Raw genomic sequence first — 17,952 nt, 5'->3', positions numbered from 1 at the left:
CGTGTCCCGAAACCACTATATACCTCACTGAAATTTCAAGTTTGGGTGAGGAAAGGCTGAGCAGGATTTCTAGTGGCCAGGGATCATGGCTCTTCATTGCCCTCGTCCCTCCCCATCACCAGCAGTACAAATTAGGCAAACACATGAACACCTGCGTAATTTGTGCAGAAGTTTGATAATTTTGGGACGTGTGTCTTGCTGCAGGGGCAAATACATTTTTCTTTCCTTGTAGTTCTAAGGCAGTGGAAAGTCCTTGCTGTGCTCCTGAGCCCAGAAGAAAGCGGTGAGCTCACCAAGGTCACTACGAGCTCGGAGCCAAAAACTGAGAGGAAACTGCCCACACAGGAACTTCCAGATCTCCAGTTCCTTCAGGTATCAGTTGTGGGGGACCCTGGGCCCACTAAGAGTCACCCTAGTTTGCTTGCTTTATCCGTGGGAAACGCCAACCTGGTTTCGGAGGCAGCCCAATGCATTTGGGCACCTGAGGCGAAACACAAAATGGCGCTCAGTAGCATCTCCTCTTTTCCAAAAGGAGGGAGCACTACTGAGGAGACGGCAGATCCAGCCTCCAAGGAGTGCATTGCAGCTGTTGCTGGCACCATGGCAGCGCAAATAATGCATTTCTGGGAGGCCAGATCTGCTGCTCATGTGGATCTTGCCGCCTGAGGCAGTTGCCTCACTTTGCTTCATAGGTGGGCAGGCCCTGGTTCTCTTTGGCATCTGACCTTGCTACATCTCTCTCACACACCTGTGTTGTTTTTGCCTTCTCCTTACAATCCTAACTGCTTCAAGAGGAATATTTTTGCCAGGCACCTAAAAATATCTAACAAAGGCACCGAGTGAAGCTCCTTGGAGAGAGCATTCCACAACCAGGGAGCCACCACAGAAAAGGCCCATTCTCTTGTTGCTGCCCTATGGACCTCTCATGGAGGAGGCACACAAAGAAGGGCCTCCGATGATGATCGCAAGGTCCGGGTCGGTTCTTACTATTGCTCATGCCAGGGTGGTGGGAATTGTATTCCAAAGCATCTGAAGGGTGCCGGGTTGGGGAAGGCTTTTTCACCCAAATTCTTTTTGCCCCACAGGTTCTTCATGAGGGGCAGTTCTCCAAGCTGTGGCAAGGAACATTCCGCCAGCAGCCTGTGGCCATCAAAGCCTTCCCTGCGTTGTGCTACCGACAATTTGCATCCGAGTGGGCTGTGCACAACCTCCCGCTGATGAGCCATGACAACGTTGTGCAGTTTCTGGCTGCCGGGTGTGGAGGACCACACAAGGAACAGGGGGGCCTCCTGGTGCTGACGCTGTACCCTCTGGTGAGTGCCATGCGCAGGAACTAGTGATATGATTCAGGTTGTGCCCAGGCAATGGTGCACACAAGTGGTAATTTATACGTGTGTGTCTGGAGCAAATATTTGCCTGCATATAATAATGCACAAACATTATTTGCCTGATTACAAGCACAGCACGGTGCATTTTATGTGCTTACCTTCTTGCTCTATAAGTTGGAATGACTCTGGGGTTGCGGCGCTCATCTCGCTTTATTGGCCAAGGGAGCCGGCGTACAGCTTCCGGGTCATGTGGCCAGCATGACTAAGCCGCTTCTGGCGAACCAGAGCAGCGCACGGAAACGCTGTTTACCTTCCCACCAGAGCGGTACCTATTTATCTACTTGCACTTTGAGGTGCTTTCGAACTGCTAGGTGGGCAGCAGCAGGGACTGAACAACGGGAGCTCACCCCGTCTTGGGGATTCAAACCACCGACCTTCCGATCAGCAAGCCCTAGGCTCTGTGGTTTAGACCACAGCGCCACCTGCATCTCTCTAAAGGAGTACAGTACTCCACAGCTAAGACCTTATTCTCTCAGCAGTCTTCTCAGTTCTGCAATTCTCACACACTTGCAGTTGTCAGACTGCTCTAGTTTATGTGCATTGAGTTGCATAGTGCTTTCTTCACAGGGGTCTCTACGGCATTTCCTCATGCAACATGTTTGTTCCTGGGATGTCACTCTCAAGCTAGGGTCCTCACTTGCCAGGGGCCTTGCTTTCTTACACAAGGAGCTGTGGAAGGAAGGTAAGAGGCAGTGGGCCCAGGGGTGCTCATCATCATCATTATGTGTTTTATTGTTCCTTAGATGTATGGGAAGGGGTGGTACCTCTGGTGGGGAACATGTTGTGCTCCTTCTGGGTAATTCGTCCACCAATGTTCTCATTGCTCTAATCTGTGGCTCCAAGAAGTTGTGAGCGACAGCAGCCACCCTGTGGGAACATCTGTGACTAGCTGGCTAAACCAGGTGAGGGCAGCTGATGGGTCTTAAACAGTGAGTCAGGGACTTCCCCTGCATGCAAGGACAGGTTCCAGTGGAAGGAGCGGGCGAGACCAATAGTGGGCCCAATGGACAAGAAGGCGTTTTCTGCACAAGCTGTAGAGGGTCATGTTATAAGAAAAACTGCTCCTTTTCCCTTATGGGGTATTCTGGAGCCCATATAGAGTTCTTAAGTACCGTAGGTTCCCTATCGGTAGGAGAAAATAACAGAGGCCAACCAGAATATACCAAGAAGCAAAGCAGCTAGTAAGCTTGATCTCTATTAAAGGAACTGTTGCAACAGGGTCCCCACTCACCACACGCAGGAGGGAGGAGAACCCTGAACTATGGTGCGCAAGCCCTTATATAGACTTTTGAAATTGCCCACTCTGTAGCCCAAGACCACCACCCCTAAATATCATACATACATCACAGAAGGAGGTGGTCTACAGCAGAAATCCATCACAGGAGGCGGTCTACAGCAGAAATCCTGCTTGCCAAGATACCTGATAATGGTCACTGATTGCATTGCCTGGGCTGACTGGCCATTCTTTTGTGATGTCTAATACTTTAGCTTCTGAATCCAGGTCACAGACTCACCTTATTCATACGCAAATACGCCCTTAAAACAAAAGCAAAAAAGACAATGGGAAGGCTTTCCCCATTTGCCTCCCTTACTGCAAAGGAATATTTGAGGTCATTGGGAGAGTCAAAATGGCTTCAGGATTGCTCTCCCATGCTATTTCAAAAACATGGTTCATATATTTAGATATGTGTGCATTTATGAATATTCTATATTTGGGACCTTAAAATTCTTACAACAGTCAGATGGGACTCGTCAACCTGGGAAAGTAGCCCACCTAGGAGAAAGAAAATTCCCCTCTCCTGCCACCTGAGATCTGCTTGGGGGTCAAACCTTTTCCCATGCAACCCTGTGCTCTGTTTCTTCCTCTCTCTGCTTTCTCCCCGCTGCTCATTGTCTTGATAAGTTCATGGTGGATGAAGCCTGAGCTTTGGGTCAGCCATGCCACAGCTAATGCTCTTCCTCTTGGTACCAGGCCTGTATAAACCTGGGGTGGCACACCGAGACCTGAGCAGCCAGAATGTGCTGGTGCGGGAGGACAGGACCTGCGTCATCACAGATTTCGGCCTCGCCATGACTCTGCCTGCGCGCCACGAGGCGTGGAGAGAGGGTCCCACAGAAGGCATTGTCCGCAAGGTACCTGCATCGCTAAGGGATTGAACAGAACGAGAAGCAGTTTGGAGAGGGGTAGCATCAAGGCTTGGCAATATCGGGGCACAAGAAGATAGTGGGGATGGCAATTGCAGGGCTGCTCAACCATTAGACAGAGGGAGCTGCTTCATGTGGGAGATGTTGTGGGGACGTAGCAGCAGCAGAGCGATAGAGGACACAGCTATGTGCCACGCAGTGGCGTAGCGTGGGGGGTGCAGGGGGTGCCATCCGCACCGGGCGCAACATTTGGGGGGGCGCGCTCGCAGCTCTCTGCCCCTACCTGGCTCACTCACTCTCTCTCACTGCAGTGCTGGCTGTGCAAATCCGATCCGAGCTGCCGGGTCGCCGCCCACTGTGGAGGGGGAGGGTGCCAGGCGTGCGTTGCGGTGCGGAGCGGAGAGAGAGCGAGGGAGGGACTATCTGGGGGAAGGGACAGTGCAGCGGCCGCCCAGCGCAGCGCTGAGCGCGGGAGAGAACCACACCCAACCAGCCCAGGCAGCAGCAAGAAGAAGCTGGCAGCGGCGGCAGGTTAGGGGTTAGGGGCGCAAATTACTTGCCTTGCCCTGGGTTAGGGGGCGCAAATTACTTGCCTTGCCCCGGGTGCTGACAACCCACGCTACGCCGCTGGTGCCACGTGACATAAATATTGATTCTATAAGCTGCCTTGGAACTGGGCTGCGTAGGGTAAGGGAGTCCTCAGTGCTTTGCAAAACGTACTGCCTGCTGCTCTGGCTAAGGAAATTGCTCAAAATATGCAAAGTCTGCTTCCTTTATTCAGTTCACAGAATGTATTTCCTTTTCACATTTACACCCCAACTTTCCTCCAAGCCACTCAGTTTTCTCTCCTGTTGTATTTTAATTGCTGCAACCTGCCCAGGGACTTTAGGGTGAAGGGCAGGTAATAAATTGTAGTGATAACAGCAACAACAACAACCCTGTGAGGTAGTTTAGGCTGAGAGAGCAGAACAGGCCCATCATCACCATGTGATTCATTTCAGCAGGGGTTTGAAGTCAAGTCTCTCTCTGGCTGGAAGACAGAACTCTAAAACATGATGCCTTTATCATCTTGGTTGCCCTCCTCTGCACACGTTCCAGCTTGTCAGCATCCTTCTTAAACTGTGGTGCCCAGAATTAGACACAGTATTTCTAGTGTGGTCTGACTAAGGCAGAATAGAGCGGTACTATTACTTCCCTTGATCTGGGCACAATCCTTCTGTTGATGCAGCCTAGAATAGCATTAGCCTTTTTTGCTGCTGCATCACACTGTTGACTCATGTTCAGCTTGTGGTCCACCAAACCCCCTAGATGCTTTTCACATGTACTGCTAGCAAGCCAGGGATCCCCCACTCTATATTTGTGCATCTGCTTCTTCCTGCCCATGTGCAGAACCTGACATTTGTCCCTATTGAAATTCATTTTGTTAGCTTGCGCCCAGTTCTCCCATCTGTTAAGGTCATTTTGAATTCTAATTCTGTCTTCTGCAGCATTAACTACCCCTCCCAGTTAGGTGTCACCTGCAAATTTGATGAGCATCCCCTCAATTCCTTCCATTTAGCTTTGGCCCAGGGTGTACAAAGGCAGGATGTGCCCACTCTGAGCATAACCATTTCCTATCCAAAGTTTGCATTAAGCAGCTGGTGTCATAATTCACCCACATTCTCCCTAGGCAGGGGCTCCACGCTACATGGCTCCTGAAATTCTGGACGAGAGCTTGAACCTGCAAGACTTGGGCTCGGCGCTGAGGCAGGCTGACGTCTACTCCATGGCACTGGTGCTGTGGGAAAGCCTGATGAGATGCTCTGCACTCTTCCCAGGTGAGCAAACGAGAGAGAGGATGAGAGAGGCAGCCTAGCACTGCTCATCCACAGCCCCAAAGGTCATCACCCCATTACAGGACACGGGTGGCGCTGTGGTCTAAACCACTGAGCCTCTTGGGCTTGCCAATCAGAAGGTTGGCGGTTCGAATCTGCATGTCAGGGTGAGCTCCCGTTGCTCTGTCCCAGCGCCTGCTAACCTAGCAGTTCGAAAGCACACCAGTGCAAGTAGATAAATAGGTACCACTGTGGTGGGAAGGTAAATGGCATTTCTGTGTGCTTTGGTTTCCGTCATGGTGTCCCGTTGCGCCAGAAGAGGTTTAGTCATGCTGGCCACATGACCTGGAAAGCTGTCTGGGGACAAACACTGGCTCCCTCACCCTGAAAGCCTTGCAACCGCATAGTCACCTTTGACGGGACTTAACCGTCCAGGGGTCCTTTTTTCATCACCCCATGCATCTTTTTATCAACATTATTCCTTTCTGGGCGCTTCCAGGCTGTCTCTATTTTGGGTTGTGCAGTTAGAGTTGGGGAGGAGGGTATGTCACAACAGAGCCACCAAAACACTAGACATTTTGCAATAAGGAGGATAACACATCGTCTAACCTCACTGCAAATAAATCCAATAGCTGACTGTTGTCTAATCTCCCGACAAACAAGTCTGGGTGAAGGCCCAATGAACAGGTCATCTGGAAGCAGCCTCTGTCATTCCACAAAAAATGTTTTTAGCTTTTCACAAATGCAACAAGCCAACAAATGGTGAGGCTGAACATAGAGCATTGCAGTTTTGGCAGCTTCTGGCTCACTCCCCTCCTGCTCCACCTTGGGGAGTTCAAAAAGCTCTCATGGGACAAGTGCTCTTTTAACTCCTAAAGCCCTGGCCCATGGCTGCAGAGTGGTCTGGCTCTCTTACACACTGGCCGTCAGCAGCGTCAGTGACAAGGCTGTGTGCTCTCCAGACAGGGCCGGCCTGAGACCTTTTGGTGCCCCCAAGATCTGGGCCCACGCCCTGGTGGGGTGAGAGCAGTATGCAGCCCGAGGAGGGTTGCTTCATTGGTGCACTGGCCATGCCAGGGCAGCAAGCTAGCTTAGGGGCTGCAGGGCAGACCACAATGATGCACCTTTCTAGAGACTTTCCACCCCTCAAAATTTGCCACCTGAGGCAGCTGCCGCACTCTGCCTCCAGCTAGAGCCGGCCCTGTCTCCGGATGCTGTTGGGCTCCTTATCCCATCAGCCCCAGCCAGCAGAGCCAATGGGCAGGAATGATGGGCTCCAGCAACACTCGGAGGGCCACAGATTCCTCATTCCTGATCTATAGCTATTTGATCCACTGGCACTGTTAGGAGGTGGTTCTGCTCCCTGTGGTTTGCAGATGCCACCTGGTTTGCAGATGCTCCCGCCTTGTGACAGTGGCCTCAACTTCCACCTCAAGGTCCCACTCCCAGATGCAGGGAAACAGGATGGCTTCTGAAGTGAGGGTGATGGTGTGGATTGTGCTACCACCTGGTGACAGTTCCAGGGCATGGCATGCTGTTGATGAAAAAGAAGCGTTTTCTGCTCACACACTGAGCTTTTGGGGTGGGATTGAGCTCCTGGCATGAGGGTATCTTGGGAGGGTTGCCATATGCCCAGAATTTCCTGGACATAGCTGGAAACAGTGTCCAGGCGGAAATCGGAAATTTTTTATTAAAATTTTCCACCATAATAACACAAGCCACAAAGCAGAATAATACACAGAAACAGAAAAGGGAAAAAAAGAAGAAGAAGAAAGAAAAGAAAAGAAAAGGGAGGAACAATAAACAAATAAACAATAATAACAAACTTACCGTATTTTTCGCCCCATAGGATGCACTTTTTCCCCTCCAAAAATGAAGGGGAAATGTGTGTGCGTCCTATGGGGCGAATGCAGGCTTTCGCTGAAGCCTGGAGAGCGAGAGGCATCGGTGCGCACCGACCCCTCTCGCTCTCCAGGCTTCAGGAAGCTATCCGCAAGCCTTGCAAGCCCGGCGGGAGTTCCCGCGGGCTCACAAGGCTTGCGGGCAGCAGCCTGCAGCCCCGACGAGTGTCTGCAAGCGATGTGCGCCCAGCGGGAGGTCCCGCCGAGCGCGCAAGGCTTGGGGCGGCAGCCTGCCGCCCGAAGCACGCTGAGCCCTCTGGAGGGCTCCCCGTGCTTCGGGCAAGTGTCTGCAAGCCTTGTGCGCCCGGCGGGAGGTCCCGCCGGGCGCGCAAGGCTTGGGGCAGCAGCCTGCAGCCCGAAGCAAGCGGAGCCCTCTGGAGGGTGCCCCGTGCTTCGGGCAGGTGTGCACAAGGCTTGGGGCGGCAGCCGCGGCTGGGGGGGGGGGGAAATAATTTTTTTTTATTCATTTCCCCCCCCAAAAAACGAGGTGCATCCTATGGGCTGGTGCGCCCTATAGGACGAAAAATACGGTAATTCTTCACAAATCCAACTTTTTAAATCCCTCCCTTCTGAGTTTCCTTGTAATTTAAAAGTAACAGCTTTCCAATATCATTATTAAACTAAAACAATTTCCAATTATAGTCATCTTATTCACTTTTCTTGACATTCTGAATCCCATTTATTTAATTATAACTTAATTTGTCCTAGGCCTATTTGGTTCTTTCAAGTAATTTCTATTTTTTTATATTACAATATTTGTTCAAATAGTCCTTGAATTTCCTCCAGTCCTCTTGAAACTCCTCTTCTTTCTGGTTGCGGATTCTTCCAGTCAGGTCAGCTAGCTCCGAAAAGTCCATCATCTTCATCTGCCAATCTTCCACTGTTGGTAGTTCTTGTATTTTCCAATTTTTAGCAAGTAATATTCGAGCGGCCGTTGTGGCATACAAAAATAATTTAACATCTTTCTTGGGCAATTCTAAACCTGTTATTCCAAGGAGAAAAGCCTCTGGTTTCTTAATAAATGTATATTTCAACATTTTTTTTCAGTTCATTATAAATCTTCTCCCAGAAGTATTTCACCTTGGGACAAGTCCACCACATATGGAAAAAAGTACCTTCTTTTTCTTTACATTTCCAACAAAGATGATCACTTTTGTGATAAATCTTTGCTAATTTTACAGGGGTCAAGTACCATCCATACATCATCTTCATAATATTTTCCTTTAACATCGTACATGCAGTGAACTTAACCCCTTTCCTCCATAGCCTCTCCCAGTCCTCCATCATTATATTATGTCCCACATCCCTTGCCCAATCAATCATGACCGATTTAACTTGTTCATCCTTTGTATGCCACTCCAACAACAAACTGTACATTTTAGACATATCCTTATCATTAGTATCTAACAACTCCATATCCAATTTGGTTTTTTCTGTTGCAAAACCATTTCTCTTATCCATCTTATATAATTCGTTAATTTGATAATATTGCAACCAATTCACTTTATCTTTAATTTGTTCAAATGGTTTTAATTTAAAACCTTCCTGATTCTCTAACAACAAATCTGAATACCTCAACCATTTGTTTTCCATATTTAACTTTTTTGGGGCCTGTGCTTCCATTGGTGAAATCCATTTTGGTGTTTTTCTTACTAAGAGATCTTTGTATCTAGTCTATACATTGTATAATGCCTTTCTAATTAATTCCAAATTGATTATCCAGTCCCTCCAAGTTTTTGCCTGATTCTTTGTTAAGCAGGGTGAGAAGGGGGAAGGAAACCAGATTACTTTCTTAGCTTCACGTGCTCAAAACAATTCCCGTGCTTTTAATTTTGCTGCCAAGGATGGGATTTTGAAACTATTCAACCCACACATATAGGTGCCTGAAGGGATAAGTTGCAATTAATAGATCCTCTTCTGCCCATGAAAACCCATCCCACACAGGGAGCACCAGGAAGCGTGGAGCCACCATTTAAATGTATTTATTATTTATTAAATTTCTATACTGCCCTATATCTGCAGGTCTCTTAAATTTCCTACAATGACCCAGAATGATTGCTATGGGAAGGGCATTGCAGCAGATGTAAATGGCAGCTCCACACTACCTGGTTCTCATTGATGAGCTGCTGCCCACCAGGTAAGCCTGCCATTGGGCCTGCTCACTGGCAAAGCAGAGGGATCCCAAGAGAGCACTTTGTCCTCTCAAAACTGGAGCTGGCCCAGAGTGTGTAGCCAGGAGGGCCAGGGATGCCATCAGTGATGTCAAAGGCCAGTCGTATGGTAGTGCTCATCAAGCTTCCCCATGTTCAAGTTGCTGCCAGTAGCTAAGAGGGATCAGGGCCCAAAGCAGTGGCGGTTGGGGTGTCTGTGTGGTGTGAGCGCAGTGGCAGGAGTACCTAGTTGGGTCTGCTGCTGTGTCCACACCGCACTGGATTCCTTGCCTCTTGGTTACCAGCAGTAAGCAACACCACCCTGCTTCAGGCCACAACTATCAAAGGTACCATCCAATGTTTGTTCATGACACTCACCAAGGATATTCAAGACAGGAACCGCAATACACAGCAGCTCCACTAGTTGGACAAAGAAGGACTCCCCAACCCCCCCCCCCTCCAATATGTTGGAGCTTGAATGCTGGGAACATGCCGTATCCTCCAAGCTGAAATGCTTCTGTGAGGGGATGCCTGTTTTTTGGGTCTACCTACCCAGTGCCGGACTTACATATAAGCTAAACAAGCTATAGCTTAGGGCCCCACTCTCGTGGGGACCCCCCAAAAAATTAAGGAAAAGAAACTGGATGCACATTTCCAATTGTATTTCAGTTCAACAATTACAAATACACATTATTTTTTGTGTGCAAATGGCTCTAGATACCTATTAGGTCCATAAATTACCATATAGCATATATTCAACACAATTTGTTGTTGACAAAGGACAGCTGGACATATAAATGGCCCCATTACCTTCAGTAGCTTTAGGGCCTCATCAAACCTAAATCCGGCCCTGTACCTACCACTGCTGTTTGGATTAGCAGAGTGATTAAGCCTCCAAATCTTTATGGAGCTCCTGCATGAAAGCTTAAAAAAAAAAAATCCTTTCCACTTGGTGGCACTCAACACAGTAACTATAACACTGGATAACCTCTGTGATTTGACCTAACTCACAGCAGGGCTGAGAGATGCTGGCATGGACACTCACTCGCCCTCACACAACTAGGCTGAGCTCACTGAAAGCCGTTTCAGACATTACAGCTGCCATGCGGAAATAATATTTAGCAGTCTCTGAACGGGGACTCTGAAGTATGAACAGGTTCTAGATTGTGGGGTGCTGGTAGTGCAGTGAGCCTGTTGTGCTGACAAGATGGAAATCCCCCATCTTCAACCTCACCGGCTTCTGCCTCTCTCCAGAAAACAGGGTCCCTGACTTCCAGCTGGCCTATGAAGCAGAACTGGGCAGCAACCCTACATATAGTCAACTGCGGGGTCTGGCTGTGGTGGAAAGGGATCGACCGGCCATTCCAGCTGCTTGGAGGAGAATTGGGCAGGTAAGGTGAAGAAAGGTCTTTGCTCTTGTGATAGGAATTTTGAGATCTTAGATATATGTTAAATGTTCATAAGCGTACCAGCCAAGCACGTACATAGATCAGCACAGGAAGACTGACCTGGAACCATTTTGATTCCTATACTGAGCAAATGTTTTCTCTGCAAGGTCAAAGTGGGAAACCTCCCATTGTCTCTTTCCTCACAAATCCTGTCTTAAGGGCACATTTAAGATATGAATAGGGTGTGAGCCTGTGACCTGGCCCAGGAATTGAGTACCGTATTTTTCGCTCTATAAGATGCAACAGACCACAAGATGCACCTAGTTTTTGGAGGAGGAAAACAAGAAAAAAAAAAATATTCTGAATCTCAGAAGCCAGAACAGCAAGAGGGATCGTTGCGCAGTGAAAGCAGCAATCCCTCTTGCTGTTCTGGCTTCTGGGATAGCTGCGCAGCCTGCATTCGCTCCATAAGACGCACACACATTCCCCCTTACTTTTTAGGAGGGAAAATGTGAGTCTTATAGAGCAAAAAATACAGTATTTATCATTACAAAAGACTGGCCAGGCTCCCCAGGCAATCCAATCAAGTAACCTGCCAGACAGGAGATAAACAACGACAGGAGAAAAACAACATTCAAATTTCTGTTTTAAGACCGCCTTTTCTGTAATGTAGGTATGATGTAATGCAGGTATCTGAGGGGTGGTCTTAGGTTACACCCCTTCTGTTATGTATGTATGATGTTTCTGGGGGTGGTCTTGATTTACAGGGTGGCAATTTTAAAAGTCTTTATAAGGCCTTGCGCTCCATTTCTCTGGGTTCCTCTGTTGCAACAGATCAATAAAGATCAAGCTTACTAGCTGCTTTGCTTCTCAATATTCTCTGGTTGGCCTCTGTTATCTTCTCCTACCAATAGGGAACCTATGTAAGGACTCTATATGGGCTCTTGGATACCCCATAAGGGGAAAGGGCAATTTTTGTTTACAACACTCTCCCAAAGGGTCCTGCTTGAGAATCTGCTAAGGGTTTTGAAATCTTGGGGCACCTGCAAAACGTCAGTACAGTATTTTGTGGGAGCGATTCAGTCAGCAACCAGAACTTTGGGTTTGCACAATTAAAGTGGATTCAAAGAGCTCTGCCATTCTAGGGCAACAAATCTTTCCACAGTGCTGCAGAGTCATTCTTGGTTAAGGAATGATAATGAAAACTCGAACTGCGGGTGGGAGAGGAGGGAGGGAAGTGTTTTTAATATGGAGGGAGAAAGACGCGTAATCTTTCGCAGTTTATAGCAACTTTGCGAATCAGCCTACCGATATTAGCAGATGATTGAAATGAAAACATTGTCTGCCCACACGGAAGTATGTCAGTCATTTATGGTACTGCAAAGGGGGTGACAAAATGGCTGCCAGTCTTTTTAAATATATAAAATGGCAGTCACTGTGTTACTTAGAAGCCTGCTTGCTAGCCATTAAAGGAGGGTTGTCATATTTCAAAAAGTGAAAATCCGGACACAAAGTTGTTGAGCAAAACTCGAAATCCGCCAAAGCCTAGACATCTAGACTTCTGACATCGGTTGCCATATGTCCAGATTTCCCCAGACATTTCAGCGATCTCCTGTTCCAGCCTTTTGCCTGGCAGGGGGACCAACACAAAACCTTGGAGTCAGCTTGAGGTCAGCAAAAAGAGAATAAGAGCATTCGTTTTAAGACAGCCAGAGACCTTTCGGAAGCTGAAGATGGCAGAGATCTGGGAGAGAAGGTCTAAGGCAGGGATATGTAAGGAGATAAGAATGGGAGGAGGGTGGGGCAAGCCTGAGGAAAACCTTGAAGGCAAAAGCAAGGACTGTAGAGCTGGAGGCAAGAGGAGGAAGAAAGCCAGTGGAGGGATGAGAAGAGGCCCATCTCACTTGCAGGCAAGTGGGTTGTTTGCTTTTGCAGGCCTGTTTTAAAGGCAACATTTCATCTTCTGGAGCACATACAGTCCCAAACATCTGCCCCTGCTATGCCTTCCCACTCTAATGAATCTTCCAGTTCTCTGTGTCTCCTGACACCCATTGCCGCTTCTCTGTGTTTCTCCCTAGGCTGCTGCCTGTCTACAGGAGCTCCTCGAGGACTGCTGGGATCCTGAACCAGAGGCTCGCTTGCAAGCTGAATGTGCCCATCAGAGGCTGCAGAAGCTGTATGCTGAGGGCCTTGTGAAAGAGTTATGACGAGGCTGAAACACATCATGCTTCACCGTCTGTTTACCTAGACATCAGCCCTTGCTTAAATAGTTCTTTTGCCTTTTGTCAAGAATGAGCGGCCATGAAGGAAAGTCCCACCAAGCATGGCTTCTCACCATGCTTTTGGACCTCATCAGAGTGGAATAGGTGTGTTTCGTTTCCTTTGTTTTTATAAACCTTGTCCACTTAATCAACTCAATGAGCTCTGTCCACTTAGTCAACTTGAATTGCACTTGTTTACCAGTGGGTCCCAACCTGCACCTTCCTCTCGTTTCATCCAGCCATTCTTGGGCTTTCCATCACTTGAATCTTCCCATTCCTACATCACTTCCTGCAGCACTGCAAAAGCCATTTATATACTATGATTTGGGCTGGGAACCCAGGCATATTTTCCTAGGAGTAACGATCACTGGGACTTAACTTCTTAGTAGATTTACATAGGACTGCCGTGTAAGATGCCAAACTGGTACTGGGCACAAAATTCAGTATCCTAATAATGTCTGTTTTTCTGTCAAGCAAAATACAAGTCCCTATCCTTTCATGCAGTAAAAATAGGCTTAAAAGGATATGTGCAATGGCTAGTTAAGGGAGGGCTGATGGGTGGGCTTCAGTGCTCAGTGGAGCTTCTTGCCGCTCTTTGTCCAGCAGCAATAAAACAAATATATGCACATTTGCCACAAACAAAGTAAGTTTATACAAGGCATTTGGCCTGATACCCCAGATAACTGCTGCCATGACTTCAGAGTCCTTCACATATTGCTGGTACTCAAAGATTTGGCAAATTGGCCTCTTTGAACAGGTATCTCGTAAACTAAAAATGTCCAAAGGGCAGAGCTTGAATGACCATTTTTTGCTATAAGGCATGATTTTATTTCATACACAAATATTGAGGCACATTGTCCCCCAGTATCACTGGTATATGCAAAATGCCTGGCTCATCTGAGACTTTGTGGAATCTTTATTCTTAATAAGGATGGAACTCCCAGGTGGAGAATACTTCTATTTTTATATATCTTGTAAAGGGAATCGTTCTATGAGTCAGTACTTTGTTATTATCCCTCAGAAGCTGAGCTGTATCTTTATGCTTTTGACCCTCCTGGCTGTGACGTTTTATGGTTTACATTTTTTATTCTTTGTTTTCTCTCTCTTTTTGTAATGTTTGCACTTTTTAAAACAAAATCAATAAAATATTAAATATACAAAGTCATTCACATGCATCATCTTAATTATTTAAGTATATATATATTATGGCCAGATAGTAGCTTATGTTCCCTGAATGAAATTAAGTAATGAAATTACAACGCATTCCTTGCGTTGTACTGTAGGTTGGTCGGTGCTATTATCCCCATAATACAGATTGTGACAGAGAGACTAATGCCTGCTCATGGGTTCGTGAGAGAGGTGAGCCTGGAACTGGTTCATAGTTCAGTCTCACGACCACTATACTACATTCACAATGACAATACACTTTTAAGACACTACGTAAAATGGTGTGGGCATGTGCTAACTTGTCATGTTGATGTTACAGGCACTAGCCAATAAGTGGCTGCGGCACTTGTACAAGACTATTCCATACAGTAATTGCAATAAACATAGTAAGTGGGCCAAATATAATAAACATTTCCCCAAAGACAGCCCTGTTACATGGAAATTCAGTTGCTTTCAAGATGGACTCTAATGGAAGTGGATCTGTTTTGCCTGTGTCCATACACAAGGCAGGGTAAAAGCTGGTGTGCTGGATTGAGTTTTAAACTTGCAAAGGAAATAATTGGGTTCGAATCCTCACTCATTCAAGAACCACACTGGAGTAGCTTTGGGAAGGTCAACGTAATCTTGGTAAGTATAACTGGTTTAATTCACACTGAAATGGGAATGGCTATGTATATCGGTGAAAGAGTTTAACTGGAAGATTCCATTGCAGCTAAATTAAGAACAAAAAGGAGTCTCTGAACTCATTGATGGGTTGATACTTAACTATTATTGTTCTCAGGTAGCTATGACGTGGTGTTTTAACTTTAGATCACATGAAAGGTATTAAATTACAAATTCGCCATTTTGGAAGGAGTTCTTGGTTCCCAGACTGTGAGAGTGTGGGTGAAAATGAAGCTCTCCAGGTAAACAGCCTAAGTCAAGGTGCAGGCTGTGGGGAGAGACAGACCTCTGCTTCTAGGTCTGTTGGAATTATTTCATATTTTGTAAGAAGTTGTTGAGTTTATGCCTTGGACTGGCATATGTCTTAGGGAGGTATTTGGATGTTTCTGTTATGTTATGAAGAATGTTCTGCAAATAAAGCTTTAATTAAACTTATGGGCCTTGACAATGTTTTATTTCCCCAAAACGAGTCTGTTTTCATGCATCAAAGTGTGCAATATTAATATCTGCAATAAATCTGACTCTCAGGGTTGTTGTGCAAATAAAAGTGTGTCCTTGGTGGGAGGATGGGGGTACAAATGGAATCAAATAAAGGATCTGTTTGTGATCTCCTTCAAGCGCTTGAAATAAAGAGAGCAGAAGCTTCTGCTGCTCAGCGATGTTCTCCTTTTGACATTCAGCTGTCAAGCGGAATTGCATTCCTGCAGCCTCATCAGAAGAGAAAGGGTGGCTTTTTCCTACATTATGCACCGAGCTGCTTGGCTGCATGCCAGAATCTGTCAGAAGTGCATGGCCTGTGTCCTTGGCACAGGTGCTCACTTGCACACACAGGCTGGGCTCTGCACACTGGAGCCTGGCGTCTTATTTATAGCTGGGAAGGTCGATTAGTCACTTTTTAAACGAAACTTGACTTAGAGCCTTTTCGACACAGTGATTTCCCCACCCCCAATGGTTGCTATTTGGGACGATGTTTGGCAAACACTATTTAAAGGTTGTATATGGAATTTTTTTTAAATGTTCAGGAAGTTGATCGAGAGTGATGTAGAGGGCATATTCTAAGGGCATAACTAGACGCAATGACGAACGAACATAAGGTTGCTACTAAAAATGGCAGCCCTGTGTCATGTTCTCCTCATGTTCTGAACTTAGGGAAACATGCGACTTGGCATCATTATGTCACCCATTTCTTTCCCCCCAACCTGGTTCTGCAGCTGATGATGTGGAGGAGGGCTGAGCGATATCTGGTTCTCAAGATTGTGATATATCACCAGATAAAGGTTGTGATATACCAATATATTACAATGTCTGAAATAAAGATGAAGCTATGTAGAGGCATTGCTTCTTGGGAGAAAAGCGATGGCAAACCTAGACAGCATCTTAAAAAGCAGAGACATCTTGTGTTCAAATAATATTTGCAAAATCATATTGAAAAACCAGAACTATTAGAATAAACAAGTTCCACTATAAATACTGAAATATCAAATAATATGGATAAAAATGTGTAACAGAAAAAGAAGTAGAAAGTCGGTTTAATAGTGTGTGAAAGGAAGCAATAGAAATGGAAAGAAATTGCAACTGAGTAGATTGGAAGTCAAGCACAGGGTGGGGTGAGGGGTCAGGGACGGTGGTGGGAAAAAGAAGTATGTGCGGGATTGTATATGGGTATGTGTGAATATTTTTAAGGATTGTATGAAATGTATGTCTGTTTGTATATCCATAATATGTATGTATAAATCTATCAATGTTGAATTATTCCAATAAAAAATCTATTTTAATTTTTTTAAAAAAGCAGAGACATCACCTTGCTGACAAAGGTCCGTATAGTTAAAGCTATGGTTTTCCCAGTAATGATGTATGGAAGTGAGAGCTGGACCATACAGAAGGCTGATCGCCAAAGAATTGATGCTTTTGAATTATGGTGCTGGAGGAGACTCTTGAGAGTCCCATGGACTGCAAGAAGATCAAACCTATCCATTCTGAAGCCCTGAGTGCTCACTGGAAGGACAGATCCTGAAGCTGTGGCTCCAATACTTTGGCCACCTCATGAGAAGAGAAGACTCCCTAGAAAAGACCCTGATGCTGGGAAAGATGGAGGGCACAAGGAGAAGGGGACGACAGAGGACGAGGTGGCTGGACAGTGTTCTCGAAACTACTAGCATGAGTTTGACCAAAATGCGGGAGGCAGTGGAAGACAGGAGGGCCTGGCGTGCTCTTGTCCAGGGGGTCACGAAGAGTCAGACACGACTAAACGACTAAACAACAAGAAGAGGCATGGGTGGCTTCATGTTTTTCCCTGCTTTGTGATTTTTGCCAGCACCTGCTCTTGTGATTCACTGGCCCCTGCAGGAGGCAGGGAAGAGCTAAGTCGGCAGAGCTAATGGGGGCTGCAGGAATCGAGGGAAGCATTGGCTGGCTTTATGGTTTTCCCCACATTGTCATTTTTGCATAGCGCGCGCGCGCGCACACACACACACACACACACACACACACACACACACCAACCATGATTTGTGGTGTATTGCCAGGTCAAAAATTATGAAACTGATACCACAATATGGACTTCAAACTGGTTTTAGACGATATATTGATATATCGCCCAGCCCTAGTGGGCCACAAGGAATTGGGACAGTGTGATGATGTCATGTCATTACAAATAGAGGAAGGGGAAGATTGTCCTGGAGTTACCTTTCCTGCAGCACCCTGTCACACTTTTTCAGACTTGGGACCCACTTTTGAGTCCTCTCCTAACATGGGAGCCACCTTTGCATTATTATTACAGGCCTCTCCCTGCCCCCGCCCAACTTACATGTGATCAACTGGTGTGCGATTGCGTATACGCTTGGTGCTGGGAATTAATTAAATTCAAACCAGGAAACGGCAAGAAAGAGTTGGGGAGTTCTCATGGTTCATGAGAAGACCCTTCTAGGAGCCTGAAGAGGACATCAGTGAGGGCAGAGGAAACCCCCAAAAGGCCAGAGGTACAGTGGAGTTTTGTTTAGGCCAGGCTTCCTCAATCTCGGCCCTCCAGATATTTTTGGCCTACAACTCCCATGATCCCTAGTTAGTAGGACCAGT

At 46.7% G+C, this 17,952-nt stretch overlaps 1 protein-coding gene across 2 annotated transcripts in view; it reads left to right on the top strand.

Moving 5' to 3' along the window:
- AMHR2 (anti-Mullerian hormone receptor type 2) overlaps positions 1-14,212 on the top strand; it is a 29,419-nt gene extending 15,207 nt beyond the window's left edge. For both annotated transcript variants that reach the window (XM_081848943.1, XM_081848944.1), the window contains exons 4-10: positions 233-372; positions 1,086-1,313; positions 1,956-2,070; positions 3,361-3,521; positions 5,203-5,350; positions 10,653-10,789; positions 12,865-14,212. In XM_081848943.1, the coding sequence (XP_081705069.1) occupies positions 233-372; positions 1,086-1,313; positions 1,956-2,070; positions 3,361-3,521; positions 5,203-5,350; positions 10,653-10,789; positions 12,865-12,993 (1,058 nt within the window). In that variant the 3' untranslated portion in view covers positions 12,994-14,212. The remainder of the gene's footprint in view (positions 1-232; positions 373-1,085; positions 1,314-1,955; positions 2,071-3,360; positions 3,522-5,202; positions 5,351-10,652; positions 10,790-12,864) is intronic.
- The last annotated feature ends 3,740 nt before the right edge of the window (positions 14,213-17,952 follow it).

Source organism: Podarcis erhardii (assembly GCF_964252035.2).
Source record: "Podarcis erhardii genome assembly, chromosome: 2".
NCBI lineage: Eukaryota > Metazoa > Chordata > Lepidosauria > Squamata > Lacertidae > Podarcis > Podarcis erhardii.
Note: the sequence above shows the minus strand (reverse complement) of the source record. Positions and strands in the feature narration are given on the sequence as shown.